This window comes from Callorhinchus milii, unplaced genomic scaffold (genome assembly GCF_018977255.1).
Source record: "Callorhinchus milii isolate IMCB2004 unplaced genomic scaffold, IMCB_Cmil_1.0 Scaffold3, whole genome shotgun sequence".
Lineage (NCBI taxonomy): Eukaryota > Metazoa > Chordata > Chondrichthyes > Chimaeriformes > Callorhinchidae > Callorhinchus > Callorhinchus milii.
Genome location: NW_024704744.1, coordinates 80,596,773 through 80,620,109, shown reverse-complemented (window position 1 = coordinate 80,620,109; position 23,337 = coordinate 80,596,773). Strand labels below are relative to the sequence as shown.

Genomic DNA, 23,337 nt, shown 5'->3' with positions numbered 1-23,337 from the left:
AAAAAAGCACTAATTGAAAGGAGAAGGGAAAATTTCCCCAGTATCCTCACCAACAATTCTTCAGATAAAATGGGTAATTCACTTTATAGCTGTTTGTGGGATTGCTGTGTGCAAATTGGCTATCCTATTAGGCTACAAAGCTGGCTAACTATCCCAGTCCTGTGAAGCACTTTGAGATGTTTTGGCGATGTGATATTATTCAAATTATGTTGAATAATGCAACATGATTTTAATTAACATTTAATTTCAAATAGTCAACTAACCTTTCAAAGTGAGTAATTTGCGCACAGAATTTTCTAATTTCCTCTGCAGTTTAACACACTGCTCCTTAGTCTGAATGGCCTTTAAAACTACTCTGCAGACCAGCTTTCTTTTCTGATCAAACGTTTTCTAAAGTGGTCTAAACAGCTGGTTTTGATATAACTACTTCCAAAGAAAAACTAAGGACTGAACAGACACAATACCTTATATATTTAATTGGATTAGCTTTATTTACTAATAATATATGAATTAACGATTATGTACAGATAAATCGTGGCATTTAGATTGGTTCAATCTTAATTCAGAATAGCCTAGAAATCTAGCAGTAACGTTCCATGTGTCCATATGCAATTGCTTTTAATCAGTCCTTTAATCATTAAAATAACAACTTTACACTGGATGCCTTCAATATTGAGCTCTGAGAGGGAAAGCATGATACAGTATGAAGTTTACTTGGATGAACAGCAGTATGCTGTCCTTGTCGACATTTCAGTCTCTATTTTCTTGCTTCTGATCCTCTGGGTCTTTTCAGACTTTCTATCGTGGTCTTCTACATTCTTACTGATCTTCTAATACAGTAGGTTGCACAAATCTTAATATTGTTTTCATATCTTCTACTGAATGTCTCCTTTGTCTCTCCTAGATTTTTCTCAACTTTGTATTGCATCTAGGTGTCAGCTTGGTTCAGTTGGTAGGACTCTTGCCTCAGAGGTAGACTGTTGTGGATTCAAACCCCATATTTTTGCATTTCATAGTTTAGCCTGACTCCAGTCCTGGTAGTCCAAATTGTGAATGTTTTCAATCTGATGACATATTAAGTCGATGTCCCATCTGCCTGTTCAGGTGGATGTCAAAGATTCAATGGCAGTATTTGAAAAGATAAGTTAGTTTGTCTTAGTGTCCTGGTCATTAATCCTCTACCATTTGTGGCATGTACTGTATGCAAATTGATTGATAGGTTTTGCCTACAAATACAGTCACATCCTTGACAAGTTACCAGAATATCTTCCTCAACTATTCAGCTGATTTTCTAGGTGTTCTATTAAATGCTACTATATTTACTATTCAGTTAGCTTGTTCATTCAACATCATTTAGTACATTCCAATCTTCTGGCTCACTTTTCCTTTTGGTTTGTACTGATATATAAGCACTCTGAGATGCCGTCTGATGTGAAGAGCGCTATATAAATGTAATAAAATAAAGCCAAATTATATTAGTCAGTTTCTTCTGATTTGTTAAATCCCTAAGGGTGAATTTTTACCCTCTTCACTCCTGACTCTGTGGAACCCTCTTTGCTTTCAACTAAACAACAACAACAACAAAATTCCATTTATAGAGCGCCTTTCACGTCGGGAGGACGTCCCAAGGCGCTGTACAGTTGGGTCAGGACCCGAGCAGGGGGGAAATGTTCAGGATGAGGGGAGGGAAGGGAGGGAGCGAGGTGGGGGTAGAGAGTCGAGAGGGGAGCTGAAGGCACGGTCAAAGAGAAAGGTCTTGAGACCGGCCTTGAAGGAGGAAAGGGAGGAGGCGGCGAAGGCACTGGGGATGGAGTTCCAGAGCCTCGGGGCTGAGAGGCTGAAGGCCCGACCACCGATGGTAGGGCGGTTGGGGCGGGGGATGTGGAGCAGACCGGAGCCAGAGGAACGGAGGGTACGGGCAGGTAAGTAGGGGGATAGTAGGTCGGAGAGGTAGGAGGGAGCAAGGCCGTGAATGGCCTTGTAGGTGAGGATGAGGATCTTGAATTCGATCCTCTGGGGGATGGGGAGCCAGTGGAGGCGAGCGAGGGTGGGAGTGATGTGGTCCCGAAGCCTGCACCTCTTTGACTGCACAGTTAGCCACTCATTTTGGGTGTCTGATCAGACTTTGTAAAGCACTTCTAGACCTTCTCCTAAATGAAAAGCACTAATATAAGTGTAAATTGTCATCTGGACTAAATTTCCTGTCTCAGCTAAGCCAGCAGCATAATTGAGCTTGGCACCCTCAGACTAGTGTGAAGTAAAATCTGCCAGGATTTCTATTCCTGATTCCCATCCAATACCTCTGCTGAAACAAAGGCATTATGGATATTGGCTAGCATACGTAATGTTTTACAAGTGCTTCATGGTGTAGAAATAATATAACAGTGTATTACTTATTCATTACACTTGGAAAATTAAATGGATTTCATTTTGTGAAATTATCTGCATTTTGTGGATGAACTGAATTAAATTACTTTACCACAAGCTGTGGATTTTATTATTTTGTTATTTATCATTCCTTCCGGTTGTCCTGGCCTTGCACTAACCACAGTGAGAATGAAAGGGTGAGCATCTTACTTTAAATCCAGACTCCCATTAAATGTTTGTCACGTTGCGATGACATTAGTTAATGCCGTGATATGGTTGAGATTGAAACTTCAATGTGTTGAGGATAGAACTTGCATCCCAATAATTTGTGACTCACCACCTGCGTATCCTGGACAAACGTGCAGTTTATATGATGAACTTGAAGAGTACTCCTGTGTAGTTTTTCTGTGGCTTCTATTTCTATAATTTTCTTCCCCTAATTTGTTGCAGGTCTTTCTATATCTCAACATTTTGCTGCAAGAATGACGAAATGTGGGTTAATCGAGTTCCAGGCAGATATGAACGAGAAGCTGGAAATTGCCATGAAAGAGGAGCTTGATAAAATACTGGCAAGTGCTCCAGGGAGTGAGGCAGAGGTACAATATGTATAATAGTATTTCTTTCTGCAAGATAAGTATTGGCAGATTATGACAGCAAAATGTTCTCCTAAAATTATAATTAATGACGGTACATCTCTGAAACGCATTTGTGCACATGTGCTTTAATTGTCCTTTAGAAGCAGCAAATATCCCTGGTTTGGTTATGAATTAAATGTTGCAAGTGAATTGTTTATATATTAAAAGTAAGGGTCGATAAAATTGTTTTTTTTTAAAACCAAAAAATAGTGTTTTAAGTGGAAATCATTCGGTTAAAATTTTCCATTCAAATTTAATGTTTAAATACTGAATTTGTAACTCTTATTTGGTCCATGGTAGTGCGCTTTCACCCGAAAACTCTCCTCGTTCATACATTAAGGAATGTATGCACAATATGATGTGGAGCATCCCAATGCAAAGAGATAGGTTTTGGGATGTACAACGCACATTGCACCCTGTCTTCGGTCTTGGCCTCAAAAGAGCACATTTGCCCCTTCGACTGCTGTATTTTTTTTTAAAAATGTTTTGTTAGTATCTACCTTGTTTATTAAGAGATTTGTTTGTGGGGGGTTACGTTAAACATTTCCCTTTTTTGATGAATAAAATAGACCCTGCCTCCCACAAAAAAACGCCTTGTTCTGTGGTTAAAAACTTTAATTGCCATTAATTAAATTGAACCGACACCCTTTGAGTAATTAGTTGAAACTTCAGCTTTAAAGTATCCATTGGTAACAAAGTAATGAGTTTTTGGAACCAACTGAGCAGTCTGTTTGAACTGAACTATCGTTTTCTAAAAAGACACTTTATGATAATTTAATGAATACAATTTTAGACACCCGCAGTTCTCTGTTGAAACCAGACATGGAATTTTAAATGGTGGAATCAAAAAAGGGGTTTACGGAACCTGTTTTTGGCAAAGGACAAATTGACCTTAATTTTGATGCAAGTTAGTTCTTAATTGAATCTGTCGGAAGTTGCTGGTTGACTGACCTTAAACTTAAAGGCTATTATTATTGAGGATGCCCCACATAGAAAGCTGCTGGGTGTCAGGATGAAAGCCGATTGTATTTTTTTATCTGGCTTATTGCCATTTCAGTTTGTATGATTAAAAAGCAATTGGTTAACTCATAAATTGAATAATCGTAACTTTTCTGTACATTATGGGAAATTTGATCATAAATAACTTAATTTTTATATACTGAAAGCTTTTTAGATCATTAGGTTGATATTCTGAACTATGTAAAGAATACAATGAGTTGAATCTATTTCTAGGCCATTTTATGTTTTGTATTAAGAATGATTCATGGGAGTTTAATTAAGGCATTGTCTATTTTAAGGACATAAAGAAAAATTTTGAGAGATTCCAGCAACTGTTTCACCGATTTTTGGAAAAGAAGGGACCCTCCGTAGAATGGGAAAAAATTCAAAAAGCACCAGAAGATTCTGTAAGTTTTGTGTAAATAGAGTACTACTGTACTAGGCTCAGTGCATAAGGCGTGAATATAATGTCTAGAACCGGTAATACTACTATGAACACTCATTTCTAGTTAATTTTCACATCACTTTACATTATGAGGTGCATCCAGGAATCAGCTCTGGAACTCTATCTCCCAGTGCCTTCGCTGCCTCCTCCCTTTCCTCCTTCAAGGCCGGTCTCAAGACCTTTCTCTTTGACCGTGCCTTCAGCTCCCCTCTCGACTCTCTACCCCCTCCTCGCTCCCTCCCTTCCCTCCCCTCACCCTGACCATTTCCCCCCAAGGCTCGGGTCCTGACCCAACTGTACAGCGCCTTGGGACGTCCTCCCGACGTGAAAGGCGCTCTATAAATGGAATGTTGTTGTTGTTGTTGTTTAATGCTTGAAGCTGCCATTTCATTCTTCTTCCCATGTCCCTTCCTCAATAGCTACTACTACTACTACTGATACTACAACAACAACTCGCATTTATATAGTGCCCTTCACACAGATAGTGTCTCAGAGCACTTAAAAACTAGTGCACAGAATGTTGCAAATTGTGCATTTTTTTGAAACAGCAATTATTGGAGTAGGTCATCCAGAATTTTTATGGCTATTGACCTCAGCTCCAGGCTGACACTTCAGTGCTGGGGAATACTGCATTGACAGCTGAGGTCCTTTGGATGAGATGTTAAACTGAGGTCCCAACTGCCCGATTAGGCAGATATTAAAGATTCCAACAGACTATACATTGTGTTTGAGTTGCTGCACCTGATACAAAATGGCATCTTCTAGCAAAAGCAACTCAAAAGGTTAGAGACTGAAAATTGACACCATCACAGTGGTGGAACTTGTTGGTCTATTTATGGTGATTGACATTTCAGAAATTCTCGTGGTGTTCTATGGTTAGAGGAGAATCATGACTAGTAAATAGGGAGACGGTAAAGTTATGGTGGGGTGGAGGTGAAGAAACTTTTTAAAATTCCAGTAGAATTGTACAGTGCATATAATTGTAGACAGAACTGCCACGTGAACTTTGTGGAGATGAGAAATACAGACTTCTACTATTTTTCTTTCTGGCTGGCAGCCAGCATGCTTCCTGTAGCAGCAGTGCAGTCTAAGAGGTAGTGTTTTTGGGGTGTATGAATGATCATGTGGTGATACAGTCCAATGAATTGATCCCATTGAAGCAGGATGTCTATTCATAAAAGTATTGCCTGTTTGTAACTGAATTTTGAACATAATGTTTGTAGGTTGCCATAATAGATGCATAGCCAGTTGTGGTACAATGTAATATGGTGAATTTAAGTGCGAAAATAATCTGGGCTCTGATTGCCTTTTCAGTTTACCAAGACATTGTTTGGTTAGTTCTTTATCTTTTCAAGTAATTAGTATGTACGCATTTCAGATTTTAAGCTTCGTAATCAAGTCAGTAATGTCACCTTTGAAACAGAGCTTCAGTGAGCCTAAGTTTGGCATGTAGGATGCATTTGTACTTAACATTTAAACTGCTTGTGAAATCTGTTTTAAACCTATTCAATAGTTCCTTTGAAAATAAATGTTAGGATCAGTATTGGTTTGTATACTACTCCACATTGAATATACTCCTATAATTAAGCTTACATTTTTAATGAAGCTATACTAAAATTAAACTCTTAACAAATGCTGCATATGACAGTCTCTTATGTATTTACATGATGAACATTTCCAGCTTTCTTATTATGTGCCATATTGCTGTAGAAGCAATAAACTCACAGGAATCATGTTAAACTGTCTGATTGTTACAGGAACTTCTAGTTTTTACTTATTAACCAAGAACCTGTATTCCCCACGGGCAAATCAGCTGCCAAAAACTGGTTTGGCAAGGAGTAAGTTTGGGGCCACAACTATGTTCTCTTGAGTATAATCTTGGCTGACACATAAGGAAATGGAAACACATTGAAACCTAGATTGGACTGCAATTAAAACCTGACTTGCACTGAGTGGTGCCAGGACCAATGCTCATATTAAATCCAGTTTTCACAGTATTGACATAGCTTTTTTTAATGGACTAAAAAAAAGTGTTCTTCAAGCAAAGTAATTCTACTTCTGCCAACGACAGCAGAGCAAAAATGTCTTGATTACATCGTAAACTATATCAGCATGCAGTTAACACATTGCCTTTTCTAAGGCTTGTGACAGAAGGCTGTATTGTGATTCAAGGATACTGTCTCTAAAGACTTAACGCATGCCGCCCCCAATCCCATTTTTAAAAATAGTAAGTGTGGATACAAGCCAGTTGCCTAGGATATACAAGTAAAAAGTTGTTGAATCAGGATAATGGGTGAAGGGTGTAGTTCTGGAGGGTGCTTCAGTTAGGTACTCCCTTTTTATACAGTTGCTCTAAGGCCCAGAGTTGGGTTTTTCAATAATTTCTAGGGCAGTAAGCCTGGAAAATCTAGGGCAGTAAGCCTGGAAAATCAGTGCTGAAGTTCACATAATTAGTGTAATGTTGAGGCCAGGTTAATGATTACGCAAAAATATTTTTTAAAAACTTGCGTCACACAGAGCAGTATGCTGTTGCTGGGTGCTCTTTAGAAGTATTAAAGTTAGTACTTTAATGTTTACTTTCGTAACACAGTTGTTGTTAGTACTTTGTAGGTATATTACCATCTTTTCACTTGGCCTATATAACCACATTCATTTAAATTCTAATATCAATTCGTAAAGCCTTCAGGTGTTTCTTTTTGAAAAATAATAGAGAAATGGAGCTTGCTCACTGGCTTTGTCTTACCTAATTCTGCTCTTAGTTTACCACCTGGGAACTCATACTTAAGCAGTTTGATGAAGGCCATCTGCCAATTGGATCTCGTCGTTCCAGAATATCCACCCTAATACCTTCCCATTACAGCATCAAGCTGTTTCTTGTTTTTTTAAAAATTGAGTCCAATTTTCTTTCCTTGCTGGCACCACTGCCTCTCCCTTTCTGGTCTGGCCTCATCTTATTACGTTACTGTTCTACAGATGCTTGTTGCCTCTGTATCCCGCTCAAGTGGCTGTTGTTCATGAGTGAGCTTCAACTTGTCGGCAGGCCATTTGACTGTAGAGGATGATATAGCAGAGCCTGATCACTCCTTATTTGTCTGCACCATGGACAAAGGTGCTACAGAAGAACGAGGACCAGGAACCCTTGCTGTTTTTCTCCTCCTTAAATATGAAAAGGCTGGGACTATTTAGCTTTCCAAGCAGGCCTGGCTGAGACTACTATACTCAGGATGGGCCAGTATTTAAATCGATGAGCTCCTAGTCTGTAAGCCGCAGCCTCATAATATTGGAGGTGTCTGGTCATGCTGTTATTTAACTGGTTCCAGTGTTCTGGCCTCAACCACCCTCCTGGTTTCCATCCATAATTATCCTCTGTGCAAAGAAATAATGTTAATTATGTTTTTGACATGATATTTACATCTACTGATAGCTCTCTAGCCCTCCCAATCCTTTCATAAAATGCATTTAATTCTGTTTCCAGATTCTGTCTTATGATAAAATGAAAGCCAGACAGTTGCCTGAAAATGTTGCCTCACTCTTGAAAAAACTGGTAGTCGTAAAACTGAATGGAGGTCTTGGTACCAGCATGGGCTGCAAAGGTCCCAAAAGTCTTATTGGTGTTCGTAATGAAAATACATTTCTGGACCTTACAGTTCTACAGATTGAGGTAACACTCAAATGCTTGTCTTACATTTTTAACTTATTGTACTATTTGGCTAAGTCTTTAGCTAATAGTTAAAACATTTTTTTTCTAATGTCTATCACTATTATAAATAATAGTAATAATCCTTGCATTTGATAAAGTGCCTGATCATGTCTTCGAGGCATCTCAAAGCGCTTCACAGAATATATTGTAAAGTGAATTGACTATATATTTTGTGGGTGAAACTCGGAAGTGTCCCACAAACAGTCGTGGATTGAGTGACCAAATTTTTATTTATTTATTGACTGTATATTTTGTGGGTGAATTTTTTTTATTTTATAAACCTTTTTTAAAAATATATTGCATTGACATCGGCATGCAATACTTGTGCTTTTATTCGGCAAGTTAGTGAAATGGATGTAAAATGCTAATATGTATTTGAATGGTACAAAGGTTTTGTTTGTTCTTGACTTGCCAGCATTTGAACAAAACATATGATACAGATGTTCCATTAGTCTTAATGAATTCGTTCAACACTGCTGAGGATACTAAGAAGATATTACAGAAATATAGTAACTGTCGTGTGAAAATCCATATTTTCAACCAAAGCAGGTAAAGTAATGCTGAAGATTGAAGTATTTTGTTCATTTAAAAATAACATTTTGCTTTGGCTCTACCCTTACAACCTAAATACTGCAGCTTAAAATGAAAGGTTTGGGATTTTTGTTGTTTTTAAAGGTTGCGTGGATTTCGAACATTTTTTGTAAATTAATGGGTTTATTAGCAAGGTCACTATTCTAGGAATTAAGAAGGCCTTTGGCCCATTTATTCTCAATACCCCCTTGTATTGTATTGACCAGTACTGCCAGGTGTCAGCCTGGCTCAGTTAGAAGCGCTCTTGCCTCTCAGTCAGAAAGTTGTAGGTTCAAGCCCCACATCAGGTCTTTGAGCTCATGGTCTAGGCTGCCACTTTGTGCAGTGCTGTGGGTGTGTGCATTGCTGGAAGGTGCCGACTTTTGAATGAGACTTTAACCAAGGTTCTCTATAGCTATTCAGTTGGACATTAAAGATCCTATGGCATTATTTGAAAAGAGAAGGGAGTTTCTTCCTGTGTCCTGACCAACAATCCCCAGATACAATTGGTCATTCATCTTTTAATGGATAACAAGTCATCTTAGAGTATCAGATATGACTTAATGTTGCAACAACCAGATGCTCAAGACCAGTTGATCAACCTTGTGTTTTTAGTACAATGCCCTAATCGCTGAATTGTTCCTTAGGTACCCAAGAATCAACAAGGAGTCTTTGCTTCCTGTGGCTACGAATGCATCTGGCACTGGGGAAAATGCAGAAGCCTGGTACCCACCAGGTCATGGTGACGTCTATGCCAGCTTCCACCACTCTGGTCTGTTGGATAAGTTTTTGAATGAGACAAAGGAATATATTTTTGTGTCAAACATAGATAACCTTGGAGCAACAGTTGACCTGCACATTCTCCATCATCTTTTGGATCCACCAAATGGAAAACCCTGTGAGTTTGTTATGGAAGTTACTGACAAGACAAGAGCAGACGTGAAGGTAAGTAATTGATTGTGAAGGAGATAAAATGGCGATGTTTAAATGAGCTGTGTGATTGATGTACATGTTTAAGCAGTTCTGGCAAAATCCATGTGCAATGCGTGTTCCCATATATATGAAGAGTAAATTTCAAAAGCAGGTAACAAAGAAAGTTCTGTAGCTATATTGAACTTTTTGTAAGTGCTCTGAAACTAACGTTTGATCCCTGCAGGGTGGTACCCTCACTCAATATGATGGCAAGCTAAGATTGCTGGAAATCGCTCAAGTGCCTAAAGCACATGTGGATGAGTTCAAGTCGGTCTCCAAGTTCAAGATCTTCAACACTAACAACTTATGGATTTCCTTGGCTGCAATCAAAAGGCTGCAAGAGCATAATGAAATTGATATGGAAATAATTGTCAACCCAAAGGTAACTATATTAAACTGTGTTGTGCTCGAAATTTGCAAGTTTTGTAACTAGCTATTTTTTAATGATTAGCACTTCTGTTGGATTGCTTGAAGCTATTCAAAAATATTGTAATATTTCCATCATTTATAAGGTAAGAGAAAATTGTCATTCCGTTGGTAAGGACAAATCCTTAATATTTATAGATTTTTGCTATAGACCACACAATGATTATAAATTTATAGATAGATAAATAGATCTATAAATAGATTGGATGAAGAAGACCCTTTGGCTCATTTGATTTCATCCTTCCAGAACACCCACTTTACAATTTGCGTACAAATACACAGTCCCTGTACTTTACATTAAAATCCTGAGAAGCACTTTGAGACGTTTTGACATATTATGATGTGATATGATGATAAATTAAATGTAAGGATTATCTTCCCATTACAGCTCCCCGTGGCCTCACACCTCTGGGTAACCCATTCCAGTTATTAATTACCCTCTAGGTAAAGAAATACTTCCTTGTGTTTGTCCTATATTTACACTTCCCTTTGCAAACACTGAATCTGTGCCTTCTTGTTCTGCTGCCTTGGTGTATCTGAAAGAAAGCATTGTTCTCTGTTTAATTCTCAATCCCATCTGAAATCTTGTAAATATCCTATTAAGGTCAATCCTCTCTAAAATTTCTTTTTTCAAGGCTGAAGAATGCAAACTTGTCTAATTGTTCATCATTTTTCTTAACTCTGATCAATCATCCTTGTTACTCTCCTTTGCATTGCCTCTAGGGCCTGCGAAGATGTGTACTTTGTGGCAATCAGAATTGGACTCAGGTGTGGCCTGACCAAAGCACTGTACAATATGAGCATGACACCTGGGATGTGATCTCAACTGATTTTCACAATATACTGTTTGCCTTGTTTATTACTGCCTGACATTGTTTTAACTTAGTGAGCAGTGCATTATTGAATGCCCCCAGGTCTCTTTCAGCTTTCTTCTTAGCAAGTTCTATCCCACCCATGAGCCTTCTATTTTTTTTACTTCCTATATAATAATCCGTCAATTTGATAAAGCGCCTTATCAGGTGAATATGATACCCATCCAGTTTGGCAGCTTCGGTTTCTATTTAAGGAGTGTATTCATCCCTTATGGTTTGTGTTCAGTTTATCAAAGCTTCAGTTACTTTTGTCAGAACTTTCTAAGAGCTCACCTGATGTTACCTTGCCTTTCATCTTCCTTGAATTCACGTTCATTAATTTATTATTAATAATGATCCTTGCATTTGATATAGGGCTTTATCGCGCGGTTCAGACGTGTCAAAGCGCTTCGCAGAATATATTGTAAAGTGGATCGACTGTGTATTTCGTGGACAAAATGCGGCAGCCAATTGGCCACAGCAGGAATTTCTTGTGACGGGTGACTGTCAAATTATGCTTTCTGTCACATTGAATTTTGTTTGTAAGTGGTGTTTCACACCATCAAATGAATTTATTTAATTTCCTGTTTTTATTTTGCATTTGGTTCTCTTGAATCAAACGTGTTCTTAGATGTGCTGTGGCGGTAATGAGTTGATCTCTGATTGTCTAATCATTTTTCCTTGTGTAAGCTTTATATTTTTGTGTTGAAAATCTGTGTGAATTTTTTTTCTTTCAACAGACCTTGGACGATGGTCTAAATGTGATACAGCTCGAAACAGCTGTGGGTGCTGCTATTAAGGCCTTTGACAATGCATTGGGTGTTAATGTGCCACGTAGCCGTTTCTTGCCTGTTAAAACCACTTCTGACCTACTGCTGGTGATGTCTAACTTGTACAGTCTGGATGCAGGATCCCTGATGATGAGCAAGAAGAGAGAATTTCGAACTGTGCCTCTGGTGAAACTGGGCAGATCTTTTACTAAGGTAAAAAAAAAGTGCAGATTTTTTTGTAAAACATGATTAACAGTTATCCAAGGAAAATCTTCAGGCTGTCTTGCATTCTCTGGTCTTTATCAATTTTAGTATGTTTTGTAAGCTGATACCCTGCAGGTAGATTGTACCTTTCAAATAGGTGGGCTAAAATACCAACGCTCTTTCATTTAGTCATGGTTAGCTACCCAGAATTTGGATGCAGAAGAAATTATAGAAATTAAATTGCTTGTTGTGTGTCGGTACTGCTGTAAGAACAATGAGAAGACCTGGCAGACATCTGTTGAATGTCCTTAGCTAGCAGCGTCAAACTGGATTCTTGCTTATATCCAGCGCATTGGGACTTCCTCCTGACATGAAAGGCGCTATACAAATGTAATTTTGTTGTGTTGTTATATTATGTATTATGAAAGAGCTGGTTACATTTTTAAAAAAAAATAATAATCCTTGTATTTGATATAGTGGAGTCCTGTAGCTCAGTGGTTAGAGCACTCGCTTGCAAGTGAGAGACCTGAGTTCAATTCCAGGCAGAGGGCGAAACCTTGGGCAAGTTTCCTTACTCCACACAGAGCCTAATAATAATAATAATAATAATAATAATAATCCTTGCATTTGATATAGCGCTTTTCACGTCAGGAGGACGTCCCAAAGCGCTTCACAGAATATACTGTAAAGTGAATTGACTGTATATTTGTGGGCGAACGCGGCAGCCAATTGCGCACAGCAATGTCCCACAAACAGTCGTAGATTGAAAATGACCAATTTATTATTTTTTGTTTTGGAGGGATTATTATTAGGTGTGTGGAGTAAGGAAACTTGCCCAAGGTTTCGCCCTCTGCCTGGAATTGAACTCGGGTCTCTCGCTTGCAAAGCGAGTGCTCTAACCACTGAGCTACAGGACTCCACATATGTCATTAGTCTGCATGCTAATTTTAGGGCTGTAACGTGAGCAACAAATAAATGATAAAAACATGTTACTGGTTGGGTATTGGAAAACATTTTGAACTAGCATTTATCGAACCTTAAATTAGCAACAAAGGTTGCCAGCTGTAATCTACAATATCCCAGTTTGAATCCTGGGATTTTCAGTAGTCAGTAACTGACAAGGTTTTGTGGGGGGGTCAGCCATCACATGCATAAGAGTATCCAAACTAAACAGAATTCCAATCATTCCACCTATAACCTATAATAATCCCTCCAAAACCCAAAACAATAATAAATTGGTCATTTTCAATCTACGACTGTTTGTGGGACATTGCTGTGCGCAATTGGCTGCCGCGTTCGCCCACAAATATACAGTCAATTCACTTTACAGTGTATTCTGTGAAGTGCTTTGGGACGTCCTCCCGACGTGAAAAGCGCTATATCAAATGCAAGGATTATTATTATTATATAGTCACATCTTCGTGACGTCTCAGAGAGCTTCACAAAATATACTGTAAAATGTGGTGACTGTATATTTCTTTGGGCACAGCAGTGTCCCAAAAATGGTTGTGGATTGAGTGATCGAATTATTATTATCATGAGTCAGACAAACCCCCTCTTGCTCACCGTTCTGGAACCGTGCATTCTGTTTTAAGGCTGAGTAGAGAGGCGGTTATTTTACACTGCACTGTTGTGCTGAACCAAACAAGTCTGCATTAAAAGGATTGCAATAAGCGGGATGTTAGAAAGCAAATCCATGGCTGCCTTAGTTTATAGCTGTTTGGGTAATTCGTAATTAATAAAATACTGGGTAAAGTGAAAAATTAGAATAAAAGAGCAAATGGCGAAGAAAGAGAGAGCATGTTCGTGGCTATCCTATAAGATAGACTTACTGCTTGCAATAGTCTTTATTTTATTCATCAATTTCCTCCTAAAGCCATTTTGACACGATATACAGAACAAGCGAGCACAATTCAAAGCGCAGTTTCACGACAGATACACAGAAGTATTTCTTTGCCCAGAGGGTAATTATCAACTGGGTTTCTAGGATGAAATGATGAGACCATGACATGGACTTGTTTGACAGCTTTTGATGGTATGATAGGAGAACTTTAGGGTGGGGATTCTGGAAGAGTGAGATGAAATGGCTGAAGGGCTTTCTTCATTCAAACCACTCATGAAATTAGCTGAATGCAAGATTCTGCATGGGCCTCTCATTCACAAAAGTAGTTGTCTTGAATACTGGCTTGTAAGAACAAAGACTAGTATTTAATTGTAGTATCTGGTGGTGTTAGGTTGGGCTCAGATATTCTCCTGTCAAATAATCAAATGAAACTATGACGCATAATGGAATATGATACTTGAAGATGGTTCACACAGTGGTCATCTTTTGTTTTTTTTCCACATAGGTTCAGGATTACCTGAGCAGGTTTGAAAATATACCAGATATGCTTGAACTGGATCACCTTACTGTTTCAGGAGATGTCACTTTTGGCAAGAACGTTGCATTGAAGGTTAGTAAAAGACTTGACGTGTTATTGTTTTAGATTGAAATATGATGAATTCATTTAATTTGCCATCCAAAATAGCCTATGAAATCTTACACCACACCCCAAAGCAATGGCAAATGCAGAATTAATTAATGACAAGTCCTGCACTGCATGAGATCCTGCTTGTACTGTTGAGTTGTTCTCAAGATGAATAGAAATGCAATAAAAACTGATATTAAACTAGTAGTTTTTTTTGCAAGTGTTTGATTCTCAGTTCATTTACAGAGTTCAATTTTAATGTACTTGTAATTGCTGTGTTTGAATTTACTTGACACAAGTGATCTGAGCTTTTGTTCTGTATCCAGGGAACGGTTATAATAATTGCAAATCATGGAGACAGGATCGACATCCCTCGAGGTGCAGTTTTGGAAAACAAGATTGTTTCGGGGAATCTACGGATTCTGGACCACTGAAAACAAAGGCCATCCTGATCCTAAACTATTATTTCTATTATCATGAGGACTGTTTAAGCTAATATTAATATTCATACCTAGTTTTATGTCCACTTAATGCTTGTAGTAAATGCTTGGTTCAGGCGTGGAAACAGTACTTTCAGAACAGTTAATTGCTTACTGTATTAAAATTGTACATTACCACTTTTTGTGGCAGTCGTAAGGCAATATCTCGTAATTAATCCCGAGTACTAAAGTAGCATTTCTATACCAAAGTCAACCATTTTGTTCCCAAAAATATGAATGGAACTAATTCTCTTCAATTTTTAAAAAGTATATCAAATTATAAATGTTTGCTTCAGCAGTTACAAGCAAAGTTGAGTGTCTTTTGAATACCAAAACGTGTTCATTACTTAAAGGATTGGAGTGTTCTGTAACTGTTCTGAGCCATTGCTGACTTGATAGTCACTTAATGATCTTTAATAAAACAAAGTGCAATTGAATCATCTGAAAGTTCTATCATTTTGTTTTGTGATTGTTCCTCTTATTCTGTGTGAGAATGGCAGGTTTCACTCGAATTGCAGATATTATATGCAAGGTGCTTCAAGCAGGTAAAAATCTGTACCTGTACTACATGGGTAGGAGAGAACTTACACACCTCCCCGATCCTGCCCCCCAGCTCGGGTCCAAATCCCTGACTGTCCAGCGCCTGTCGGACAAAGTTGAAAGCTTTATGGGTAGCTGGTAAGAAGAGTAACTAACAGAGCTGTTGCCCAGTGATTGAAGGATGAGCTATGAGAAATAGCATCTAAAAATCTTAAGAGAAGGTGTAGAAGTATATACAATGCAAATTACATTTGTAATAGAGCCTTTCACATCAGGAGGATGTCCCAAGGCGCTGGACAGTCAGGGATTTGGACCCGAGCTGGGGGGCAGGATCGGGGAGGGGTGTAAGTAAGATTGAATTGGGAAGTGGGGGAGAAGGGAAAGGATAGAAGTGAGATTATAGGAAGGTGTCACCCAGCAAATTATACTTTTGCAGAACAAAATGGGGAGGGGGGAAAAAGAACTTGCAACAAAACAGGCAGATCAGGATTTGTTTTGCAAGTCCAACAATGAACAGGTCCAACAACAACAACAAAATTACATTTACAGAGCGCCTTTCACGTCGGGAGGATGTGAAAGGTCCAGGGAGGGTAAGGAGCCTGGGGTCGGGGACTAAGTGGAATGGGCCTTCTGAAGACAGGAGAAGGGGTCCGATGTGCAGGGGGAGGCCTCCTGGCCAAATAAAGTGGCATGGAAGCGGCGGAATTAACACCTCTATTCTGCAGTATTAACATCTCTATTCCCCTGCTTTGTTGTAATCATTAACACCTCTGTAACACATCATCCCCTGTCCTCTATCCCATTTTCTCCTTTGTCTTCCTTGCCCTGCCTCCCCCCTCTCTGTCAGCCCTTAAAAGCCTCACCCTCCCAACATGCCCCCGTTCTGACGAAGGAAGGTGGACCTGAAACGTTGACTCACTTTCTCCATAGATGCTGCCTGACCTACTGAGTGTTCCCAGCGACTTCTGTTTTTTTTCAGATTTCCAGCATCTGTAGTATTTTATGTTTTGCAAGGATTATTATTATCACAAGCTGCCTGCCTGTTGATTTAAACTTGTACCTTTTAGTTGCTTGTAGTCTTACTTTAGTCTGAAGCATTATACTGGTGTGTTCAGCCACACAACAGTTTACTAAATAAAGGTGCTGTCACCATCAGGTCTTTGCAGCAATTCACTGTCATCCTAGGTATCTTAGTTTTCATGGAAATATGAGTGCCACTTTCCTAGACTTTCTTGGGGGGAATTACCGGATGCCTAAAATCTGAGCCCTGGGCCATTGCATTAAATGTGGTCAAGAATCTGCTGCTACTGTTGCTTTGCCAGTCAATAAGTGGTTTCTTGCCCCAAGAAAATGCAATTTATAGATCTGAACATCTGAAACCACAACGCTTTATTACCCAATAAATAGATATAATTTGATTTCAATGTAGCAACCAAAATCACTAGCAGCTTTTACACCATAAATATTTAATGGGCGAGGAATTCAACTTTTGTGGGACCGCACTTGCATGGTTCAAGTCTTACTTAACAAACCGGCAACAAAACATCTCGTCAAATGTTTTTTCCTCCCGCCCCCATCCAGTCACCTGTGGGGTACCCCAAAGTACCATCCTTGGCCCCCCCTTTTCCTCATCTCCATGCTCGCTCTTGGCAATGTCATCCGAAGATATGGGGTCGACTGCCACATGTATGTGGAAGACACAAATCTACTTCTCCAGTTGCGACTCCCAGTCCACTGATGTCCTGTCGGCTTGTTTGACGGACATTAAGGCCTGGATAAGTGCAAACTTTCTGTAGCTGAATGTTGGCAAGACGGATGCCATATTCTTTGGCTCCCTTCAACGTCTTCTGTGGGTCTGAACTCCTTAACCTCCCCAAGCACTCCCTCGGAATCACTGAGCCCGAGTGCAACTTAGGCATTAGGTTTGATCCCTAGTTTTCCTTTCTACCCCACATTGTTTCCCTGACCAGGACTGCTTTTTTTCCCACCACTATCACATTGCGTCATAAGTGCTGTTTCAATGTTGGGGTGATGTTGGAGGGACTTCACAACCCAAGAAGTTGAACCCCTCGTCCATGCCTTTGTCATTTTCCAGCTAGACTATTCCAATGGCCCCCTCGCTGGTCTCCCCGGCTCCACCAGACACAAATTAACTAATTCAAACCTGCACCTCCCGATACTCACCCGCACAAAACTCTGTGCCTCATCACACCAGTCCTTGCCAGGCTCCACTGGCTTCCAATTACTGAATGGATCGATTTCAAGATCCTGTCACTCATTTTCAAATCCCTTCATGCCCTCACACATCCCAACCTATCCATTTGCTTACCCCTCACCACACCACCTGCTGCCTCCGGCCTCCTGTTAGTCACTCAGTCCCCTCCGCTCCACCATCAATGGCCATCCCTTCAGCCACTACACCCCAAAACTCTGGAACTTTCTCCCTCAATCCTTCCACCTTGTCCACCTTCCCCACTTTCAAATCCTGCCTAAAGATCTTCCTTTTTGATCGTGCTTACGGTCACCTCCCCCTCTCCCTCCCCCTGGCTCGGTGTCAAGTCTCTGCCACTGTCAAGAGCTCCAGGACACTACCCACCGTGAAGAGCGCTATATAAATGCAAGTTGTTATTATTAAAATATTGGTTTAAAGCTCCTAACTAATAAACTCTCCTATTTATCGTGTGAGTTTACAAGTACCAGCTCTGGTTAGATGAAACAGCACCTACGACGTTAAAATGTTTCAAAAAGCTTCACAGAGAATTACTGTTAAATGTAGTGATTGTATTTGTAGGCAAATCCAGCAGCTAATTTGCAGTTCTCATGAATTTCTTGCGAATCACTGGGAGAAACCTTGGCATAATACACTATAAAAATAAAAGACCTTTCTTCCTTTGCTACATCATCTACCTGGCCACATATTGATGTCTCTACAAGTGCCTGTCCCTAGTACAGTAATCCTTAATTTACCATTCCCTTGATGAATGAACAAAAGTTGATAAAATATATATTCACTGTTCAACATTCAAAAACACTGAACGATTACGTTGTCTTCTATTGGGTAGATGTCCATTTAACAGATTTGCATTTAGTATGTTTAACCTTCAGCTGAGAAATGAGCAGACATTTAAGAAATGAAGGCATGTTGGCAGGTCAGTATTCCCAGCCGAGAGGTAATATGTCAAACGTTCAGAATACACATTTAGCTTTGCTCCTGGTTACCAAATTGTTGTTTAGTAAAGGACAGCTGTTCGATACGGTCAAAAGAAGGAGTTGTAGAATCCACAAAATCCTGTCCACTCACAATGTATAAAGCAAAGTGCTCTTGCTACAAAAAATCCAAACCAATCATTTTCATTTAATTTTTATTTTGAACTTTCAGTTTTAAAAACATCAGAATTGGAGAGATATTATGGTTAGTCGTGAACCTCCCCAGCAAGCAACCTTTAAATTAATTTTAATAGCAGTCGAAGGGGAGATAAGTCTGCCTTCAGCGCCATTAATGTATTGTTAGGCACTCAGAAGATAAGGACTTTACTCTTAGTAGCACAAACTAATGCTGTGCTGTAAGATTAGGCACTTGACTGTAGGGTAGACATTCTCCTTTAACTCAGGTTACTGATTGCACGTTATTACAAAACTCCCACAGAAATGATGGAAATTGAGATTGAACTGCCATAAATTCTGCTTCGAAATGTTTGTAAATCAATAAAAACCATAGTTTAACCTGAAGCGTTCCATAAAATTCCAGTGAAGCATTTTGAGCACAAAAACATTTTGTTTAATAAGCAGGTATTTCAGAATAAAAACCTGAAATCTGCCATATTTGCAATGGCAAATAAAATTGAACAGTTGATCCCTCAAACAAACTTTACTATAAACACCCAACTATAATCTACAGGATAATAAGAATGCGACACCTAAAAACATTTTCTGCAACACTTCCATTTTAGATTTTAAACTGTGGTTTATAAGAAACTGTTCATCTTATATGCAACCACCATTCAAAAAGACTTGGTTTTTAAAATCCATAGAAAGGTTTGTAAAAAAATAAAGCTCCAAGATTATTAGCATCCCCCTCCCCCATGGATAAGAAATGACCAATCCATTTTCACAAATTGAAAATGTTGCAAGAATTTACACCTATTTAAAATATATTTTACAAACTGTACCATCATTAGTTACAACTGTAGGAACTTTTTAACAGATAGTGTTATGATTGCACATGAGGTTTAATATACAAATAATCAGATGCAAAGCATCCTTTAGTGCTACATACAGACTTCCAGTATTGGGTTTGGTCCAAAGAAACCTGAAGCTGGTTTCAAAGGTTGTAGAAACCATGAACGAACAGCTGAGCAGTTGATCACTGAAGGACATCTCGTGTGAATCACTCCCTGATTTAGTCTTCATTCCGAGAGAAAAGCTCAGTGTGGACTCTCATTAAGATATTTGATTCTCAGGGCAGTGACGGTCCAGGATTATCATGAAAACGCCCTGGAAAAGCAGCTTCTCGAGGGTCCTAGGGTCACCTCTTCTGTTCCCAGATTTCTGCCATGTTAAGGTCCAAATTCTCAAGTCCTTTTAATGCTTGGATATTTCCAGTATAGAAAGCTAGATCTGATGCAACAAGCCTTCAGAGAGAGAGAAAAAATGTATATTGGATATTTACTTGAAAAGAAAAGATATGCAGGGCTATGGGGAGAGCGCGAGGGAGAGGGATTAGTTGGATAACTCTTTCAAAGAGCCGACACAGGCATGATGGGCCGAATAGCCTCCTTCTGTGCTGTAAGATTATATGATTAGTTTTATCTAGGTCTTGTATTTATTTCTAGATTTTATGTTTATTTTTAAAAAACTGAAAATCTCATCCTCCATTTATCTCACATCTTGTCCCCGACATTCCTAGGTTTAGTGTTGATACACCATACTGACTTACAAGATATATTCTGGACAAGTCAGTTATGTCTCTCTGTCATTATTAGCTCAGGCTGAAAAAAGATGAAAGCTGCAAGCTTTTAATTTATGATCCAACAGAGAAGCTGTGAGCTCACACTCTCTCGCTTTCAAATGGGCAGAACTGCATTCAACTATTAGGTGAAACAGATTGAAACCTAGATCCCATCAGTATTCCACTGAGGAATTAGAAACTAGATTCTAGTATTTAAGTGAAGCTAACTTGGCTCTAACCAAGTACAGCTTGTGAACATTAGACTTATATCCGGGTTATGATGAAAGCCAAGATAACAAGCAATTGATTATGAATATAAGACAGCGTTTGTTTTGAGGCAATCCAGTAGTACAAACTGGAAGAGCCTATCAAGCAGTCTGTTGTAGCCAACTAGGCTGTGACAGGATTGAGCATGATGTCCTATCAGTCAAAGAAGCAATTTAGTAAAAAGCTTCCAATGAGGACAATAAAGTGGATAAAAATATTAAAAATGTTATGGATACGGGGTAACTGGATTGAATTGGGAGTAAGAGTGGCAGATATTTCAGAAAGATAGATTTTTTAACAGTATATTATTTTCACGGTTACTAGATTTTTTCTTTAAGTAGAAGAAATACAGTCTAAATTGCAAAATTAACAAAAGGATCAAGAATTACAAATAATTATGTCGCAGATGTACTATCATTCTGTTTGAGACATTTACACTCTTTTCGGACTTTATCTGGAGAAATCGGACGAAGATCAAGACTGCGCCGTCGGCACTTTGAGTCAATTGAGATAAATGTACCAACCCATGTAAAGGTCCTCCATCGTTGACGACATTAAGACGGGTCAGCTGCCTCTTCAGATGGACTTTAAAGCTAGAATTGATTCTCAAAAACAACAACTAGAGAGAAAAAGAAACATATTATGCTGTTACTTCCCCTCTAGAAATTATCAAAATACGCAACTTAAGCATCAGAAGGCCAATTGACCTTTCTATCCTATCCCATTCTTATACCAGACTATGACTTTTCTACAGAAGGCAGCGACTTATGTATAGGTACAGTACCATGGTTACTTTAGCACCTTAACCCTAGCCTTTCTTCGTGTTTGTGCTTCAATGAATGAGTGGAATCAGATAGGTGCAACCCAGCCAAGCTGGATCCTGCCCTAACCTATTTTTCAGCCCAGTTGGATTTTACTTTGATGGGAGTGCATCGCAATGTTATGGTTTTTGACCTCTGGGATAGAAACCTTTTTAATTTCCCACCATCATTTAGGTTAATTACCTGTTTTTTTTCAGCCCAGCTGAGTGCCTGACACATGCGGAATACCCATCGCCTTGCTTAAGAGTATCCAAACTGAGTATTCCATGCATTTCACCATCCTCAACAATCCTGTGAGCTTCGAAGTTTAGCAAACTTTTTACACTTTAGTACATATTAATGTCCACAATATAATGGCCATAAAGTATACAGTCAATTCACTTTACAGGGTATTCTGTGAAGTGCTTTGAGACGTCTCGAAGATGTGATAAGGCGCTATACGAAATGCAAGGATTATTATATAAATGAAGAATTATTCAATCAAGAAAATTTCCTCAATTCTACTCGTCACTGATTCCGCAGGTGGGGATTATTATTTTTTGAACCCTTTCTTGATACAGTAGCAGCAATTTGGTTTCCACATTGGATAATTGGCTCAACATAAACACAACTTAAGTTTTACAGGCAGGAAAATCTTACTAAATTGGTTTCTGCTATGTAAAATATAATGAAGATTTTTTTTACAAATTAAATGATTCTTTTTTCTAATTGCCCACCTGTGTTTGTTCCTCTGGTAGAAGATCATATATCGCTTCATGCATTTTAGCCATTTGTTTGCAAACATTTCTGAAGCAGCCAGAGGGGACGGGAGCTTTAACTTCATGCTGTAGATTAAAAACAAACTGGATTGTAACTTCTACAGCCTTAAGGGTTTTTAGCATTCTGAACTACTTCAATCATTAACCATCCCAGTACCAGCATTTTAAATCTTACCTAGACTTTTAGGACTAGGAAAGAAAATGACTAGTATTGTAGATGTAATTTTAGAACAATACTGAAAGTCCAGTAGCGTAGTAGTTAGCACGCTCGCCTCGCAAGCAAGAGGACCCGGTTTGATTCCCAGGAAGGGTGAATCCTAAGGCAAGTTTTCTTACTCCACATACCTCTGTTTACCTTGCATTAAGCATGAACCCGTTTGTTAGTCGATTGTTGGATCGCTTTCTGGGGGTAATAATTCTCTCCCAATTTTTTTTAAAAATTGGTCACGCAATCCACGACTGTTCATGGGACACTGTTGCGCGCAATTGGCTGCAGCGTTTTCACCCACAACATATACAGTCAATTCACTTTACAATATATTCTGTGAAGCCCTTTGAAATGTCTCAACGACGTAATAAGGCACCTTATCAAATGCAAGGATTATTTTTTATTATAAAGACCGCACAAAAGTCAGAGATCCAACAATGGCATTTTGTTAATGGTCATAACCAGTGGAAGCATAAAAGCAGAACACCATAGAGTACAGTAGGGTACAAGTGCTATACTGAAAACAATGTACCTTTTCCAAAATAGTGAATGTGTGTTGCTGCTGGCTGCACAAAATTAAGTTTATTATTGAGACTGTCTTCTGCAGGATTGAGACAATTGACTTCAACAAAAACAATTAATTCTTTGTCTTATTCATTGTAATATGGAATTGTGTAGGAGACTCAAACAATTGCCCTCTATAGCCAGTACTCTCTCCTGCAGTAGGCAATGTGGAAACAATTACCCTGCATAGGATTGGGGTATCATACTCCCTATCAAAGGCAACTGTTTCCAGATTGTGGTGAGATGTGGTATGTCTTTGGTAGGATGGCTTGATTTCATTTTCATTCTCCAAAGGAAGACAACTCTACACATTAGGTCAAGAAAAACAGCTAAAAGCCACAATGA

The 23,337-nt window shown here is 39.0% G+C and overlaps 2 protein-coding genes across 6 annotated transcripts in view; one reads left to right on the top strand and one right to left on the bottom strand.

Annotated features, from left to right (window-relative positions):
- Nucleotides 1–15,323, top strand: part of ugp2b (UDP-glucose pyrophosphorylase 2b) — a 28,520-nt gene extending 13,197 nt beyond the window's left edge. For 4 of the 5 annotated variants that reach the window (XM_007892340.2, XM_007892342.2, XM_042332653.1 and 1 more), the window contains exons 2-10: nucleotides 2,818–2,963; nucleotides 4,301–4,408; nucleotides 7,922–8,107; nucleotides 8,562–8,695; nucleotides 9,364–9,661; nucleotides 9,873–10,070; nucleotides 11,706–11,948; nucleotides 14,288–14,392; nucleotides 14,734–15,323. In XM_007892340.2, the coding sequence (XP_007890531.1) occupies nucleotides 2,850–2,963; nucleotides 4,301–4,408; nucleotides 7,922–8,107; nucleotides 8,562–8,695; nucleotides 9,364–9,661; nucleotides 9,873–10,070; nucleotides 11,706–11,948; nucleotides 14,288–14,392; nucleotides 14,734–14,841 (1,494 nt within the window). In that variant the 5' untranslated portion in view covers nucleotides 2,818–2,849 and the 3' untranslated portion in view covers nucleotides 14,842–15,323. 5 annotated transcript variants of the gene reach the window in all.
- Nucleotides 15,324–18,780: 3,457 nt separating this feature from the next.
- Nucleotides 18,781–23,337, bottom strand: part of vps54 (VPS54 subunit of GARP complex) — a 41,751-nt gene continuing 37,194 nt past the window's right edge. Inside the window, 3 exon segments of the mRNA XM_042333067.1 lie at nucleotides 18,781–20,057; nucleotides 21,166–21,260; nucleotides 22,179–22,286. Coding sequence (XP_042189001.1) covers nucleotides 19,952–20,057; nucleotides 21,166–21,260; nucleotides 22,179–22,286 — 309 coding nt within the window. The 3' untranslated portion in view covers nucleotides 18,781–19,951.